This window comes from Chenopodium album, chromosome 4, assembly GCF_948465745.1.
Source record: "Chenopodium album chromosome 4, dcCheAlbu1.1, whole genome shotgun sequence".
Taxonomy (NCBI): Eukaryota; Viridiplantae; Streptophyta; class Magnoliopsida; order Caryophyllales; family Amaranthaceae; genus Chenopodium; species Chenopodium album.
The window spans coordinates 29,900,883-29,905,471 of record NC_137837.1 but is presented as its reverse complement, the minus strand read 5'-3'; the positions used below and the strand labels follow the sequence as shown (position 1 = coordinate 29,905,471).

General features: G+C 40.7%; 1 protein-coding gene across 1 annotated transcript; it reads left to right on the top strand.

Annotated features, from left to right (window-relative positions):
• Nucleotides 1–369: 369 nt before the first annotated feature.
• LOC145627829 (uncharacterized) lies at nucleotides 370–4,285 on the top strand. The gene is made up of 4 exons (XM_081680174.1): nucleotides 370–528; nucleotides 612–884; nucleotides 973–1,110; nucleotides 4,262–4,285. The coding sequence occupies exons 1-4, from the start codon at nucleotides 505–507 to the stop codon at nucleotides 4,283–4,285; spliced, it is 459 nt and encodes a 152-aa protein (XP_081536300.1). The 5' UTR covers nucleotides 370–504.
• Nucleotides 4,286–4,589: the final 304 nt, after the last annotated feature.

Genomic DNA, 4,589 nt, shown 5'->3' with positions numbered 1-4,589 from the left:
CCGACGAGAAGCTTTAAGAAACCGGACGGTCCCATGGTCTTGGAGTATGACAACAAAGGCCAACCCGGGCCCAAATGGCGTCGACAATATGCTAATCAAGTTGGCTTATGTTCGCGGAAAATCCCCATTATACTTGTAATGCGGCAAGTACCTCCGGGTTTGATTCAAGCATTTTGGGATGATACAAGGGTAAGTGTGTTTTTGGCACATTTAGACAATTTAAGATACCTTAACCTTATGATTGTTTTTAAATAGAAACCAATAATCGGTTTTAATTTGTGCTTGCAGAGGCAGTTTTCTATTCCTAATGATCCCGAGAAGAAAAAGGTGTTTGTCTCTTTATTAGCGGAAAGATTCAGAGGCTTTAAGACCAAGTTGACTAATCGGTGGATCCATAAGAAGAAGAAGGTGCAAACAAAGAAGAAGAATGCCAAAGAGGATAACCGTCTCCCGTGGCAAATATGGCCGACCGTGTCAAAAGATGATTGGGAAGAGTTCGTTAGAATGAAGAGTCAAAAGAAAGCCATTGTAAGTTTGTGTAAATCTGATGTCAATTGAATAATAGCTTGACACTTTTTGTATTAATGAGACTAACATTTTTTGTTTTGTAGGAACTTCGAGAGCAAAATCAAGCGAATGCAGAAAAGAAGGAATACGTCCATCGTATGGGTCCTAAGACTTTTGCTGAAAAGAGACCTGAGTGGGCCGCTTCGGGTTTATACCCTAAAGCGCTTCTAGTGGCATCGAAGGAACCCTCTAGTTCCACGATCACTACCTTGGTGAGTCGTGCCGGTGATTTCTTTTGTTCTCTCCATTCGTTTGATAAGAAAACCGGAAAATGGTTCATCAAGGGTCCGGAAGCTAAAAAACTGGCGGATAAGCTAGTAAGTTACCTATGAATTGTTGAAATTAAGTCACTTTTGCATCTAACCATTAACTGTTTTACTGACCTCATTTTTCCTTATGCTATAGCTTGAGCACACTCAAGAGATGGTGGAGGGCAAATTTGAACCAAGTATTGAGAATGACCCTTTCACCATGGCTTTGGGAAGGCCATACCATCCAGGACGAGTAGTAGGTTCGGGAGGGTCATTGCTTGGATGGAATAAGGTGATGGGTCCCGAATACACAAAATCGGGTACATCTCGAGCTAGTGTTAACTCACCGGGGGAGTTGGATGCCAAGGTGGCATCAATTAAGGAACAAGTACGCAACGAGTTAGTTGGTGAATTTAATGCTTGGGCGAAGCTGATGAACTTACTGACTTTGCCGTTCCTCACGAGTACCCCGGTTGACTCATGTTCTGAACCAAAAGGACAAGGAGAAGGTGATAGACATGGAGGAGATGAGATACGTGGTGAAGATGTGTCACCTCAGGTAAAATCAACTGGGTTATTAAAAGTTTTAAAATACCGAGTTAATTGAGATTTTAGGTGCAATGATAGATGTACTGTTGTAGGTTCCTACTCCTACACATGCGGACTCGAGGGAGCTTGAAAATCCTACACCGCATGAATTTCCAGAGTTACAGGTAATTTGTAACCCTCTACCTTAATGAATTTTGTTATATCTATGTTGTTGTAAAAGTCCTACTTAACTATCTTCTTTTTATATATTTACTTGTGTAGGAAGACACCCGGTGTGCACTTCTAGCCCCGGGGCATGCAAATAGTACCGTGTTGAGTTTGGTGGCGTATGGTAGTGCCCAACCGACGACGGGTGCTACGGCGGGGCCACATCATTACTTTGTTGGGATCGATTCAGTGGTTGCGGGGTTCGAAGACATCCCACTACCCGTACCGATAGAGGAGGTTGAGATAACAGCACTTTGGCAAGCTGTAGGTAGCTTCGTTGATTGGCCACGTGCATGGGTGAAGTTGATTAATAAGGAGGTAAATTAGCTACTCACTTGACTATTTCATCATTTCATCAAAAAGTAGCCATTTTGAGCCGAAATGGCTACTTACTTGCCTTTTTTCTTCATTTCTCAACTTAAAAACTTCTTGCATCTCAAAACAACTCATAATCACATATTTATAAGTGTTTGTCATTTCAAATTACATAAAAATCGCCAAGTTCTAAGTTTTTGGGTCAAATTCATAAAAAAAAGCCATTTTGAGCCGAAATGGCTACTCACTTGCCTATTTTCTTCATTTCTCAACTTATAAACTCCTTGCATCTCAAAACAACTCATAATCACATATTTATAAGTGTTTGTCATTTGAAATTACATAAAAATCGCCAAGTTCTAAGTTTTTGGGTCAAATTCATAAAAAAAAGCCATTTTGAGCCGAAATGGCTACTCACTTGCCTATTTTCTTCATTTCTCAACTTATAAACTCCTTGCATCTCAAAACAACTCATAATCACATATTTATAAGTGTTTGTCATTTGAAATTACATAAAAATCGCCAAGTTCTAAGTTTTTGGGTCAAATTCATAAAAAAAAGCCATTTTGAGCCGAAATGGCTACTCACTTGCCTATTTTCTTCATTTCTCAACTTATAAACTCCTTGCATCTCAAAACAACTCATAATCACATATTTATAAGTGTTTGTCATTTGAAATTACATAAAAATCGCCAAGTTCTAAGTTTTTGGGTCAAATTCATAAAAAAAAGCCATTTTGAGCCGAAATGGCTACTCACTTGCCTATTTTCTTCATTTCTCAACTTATAAACTCCTTGAATCTCAAAACAACTCATAATCACATATTTATAAGTGTTTGTCATTTCAAATTACATAAAAATCGCCTAGTTTTTCATTTTTTTTTTTTTTAAAAATAAGCAACTTCCGCCGCACCGGGAGACCCGAGGGAGCCGCCCCCGCTGCCGGAACAGCAAAGGCAGCCCCAACGAGGCCACAGCAGCCCCGACAGGTGGCTGCCAAGGTTGTAGCAGCCACGGAAGGTGGCTGCCAGACTGCTGCAGCCTCGGCAGCATCCTGCCTGGGCTGCTGCAGCCTCGACAGGCGGCTGCCATGGCTGCTGCAGCCTCGGCAGGTGCTGCTACAGCTATGGCAGCCACCTGTCGAGGCAGCAGCAGCCCAGGCAGGCTGCTGCCAAGGCTGCAGCAGACTGGCAGCCACCTGCCGTGGCTGCTACAGCCTTGGCAGCCACCTGTCGGGGCTGCTGTGGCCTCGGCACGGGCTGCCTTCGCTGTTCCGGCAGCGGGGGCGCCTCCCTCGGGTTTCCCGGTGCGGCTGCCGTTGCATTTTTAAAAAAAAAAAAATATTTAAGCAATTTTCATCATTTCATCAAAAAGTAGCCATTTTGAGCCGAAATGGCTACTTACTTGCCTTTGTTCTTCATTTCTCAACTTAAAAACTTCTTGCATCTCAAAACAACTCATAATCACATATTTATAAGTGTTTGTCATTTGAAATTACATAAAAATCACCAAGTTCTAAGTTTTTGGGTCAAATTCATAAAAAAAAGCCATTTTGAGCCGAAATGGCTACTCACTTGCCTATTTTCTTCATTTCTCAACTTATAAACTCCTTGCATCTCAAAACAACTCATAATCACATATTTATAAGTGTTTGTCATTTCAAATTACATAAAAATCGCCAAGTTCTAAGTTTTTGGGTCAAATTCATAAAAAAAAGCCATTTTGAGCCGAAATGGCTACTCACTTGCCTATTTTCTTCATTTCTCAACTTATAAACTCCTTGCATCTCAAAACAACTCATAATCACATATTTATAAGTGTTTGTCATTTCAAATTACATAAAAATCGCCAAGTGCCTATTATAAGTGATTGTGAGTTGAAACTTATTATTTCCCAAACTATTTCAGATTTCCAATGGAAGCAAAACTTCAAAGAGAAAGAGGGTGGAGAAGCCTAAAAGAATTGATCAACCTAAGAAGAAGCTTAGTGAACAACAGTCCAAGAGTGAACAAGCGTCGAAGTTGCACTCTTCGAAAGGTTCACCCATGCCACCTACTCCAATTGTTGAAGACATTGTTCTTCAATCGCTCTCTACTGACATGACCTTTCTTCACAACCGTGCTTGTCATTTGGTCGATCCCATGGAAGTTGCACTTCCTAAGGCAATGTTCCACTATGATGAGGATGCAATTGCATGGATCAGCAAAGAAGATGTGAAGGAATTTCTACGTGGTGCAAAGCTTAACATTTCCCTCATTCAAACATTCATGAGGTAACTTCAATGCCTACATAAAGTTCATACTTTTTTCAAGTTATTCAAATTGATGGTGATTATCCTACATCTGATAAATTAATCAATGTTCATGCACGCAGAGCACTACAGGAGCACTTAACTAACACTGATTCTCCGTGTAAAGTTGGGTGGTTATGCCCCGAGCAGTTATCCACTACTAAAATCATAGGCAACCCCCATGACGTGTTGTACTATGTTGAACAGAGTATAAGGGAATCAACGCGTGCGGGAGACAAGTTCATATTCGCCCCATGTTATAGAGAGTATGACTAACCATGTCAAATTCAATCGATTTGGCCTCATTATATGTTGACTCCTAAATATTAATTACCTTGTCTATTGTGAACTTATGTAGGGAGCATTGGAGCCTCATGGTGATTTGTAATTCCACTAACACAATTTATCACC

Coding starts and splice junctions, on each gene's coding strand:
- LOC145627829 (XM_081680174.1), top strand. CDS start 505: ATGAAGAGTCAAAAGAAAGCCATT. Junction 529..611: donor AGAGTCAAAAGAAAGCCATT/GTAAGTTTGTGT, acceptor TTTGTTTTGTAG/GAACTTCGAGAGCAAAATCA. Junction 885..972: donor AAAAACTGGCGGATAAGCTA/GTAAGTTACCTA, acceptor CTTATGCTATAG/CTTGAGCACACTCAAGAGAT.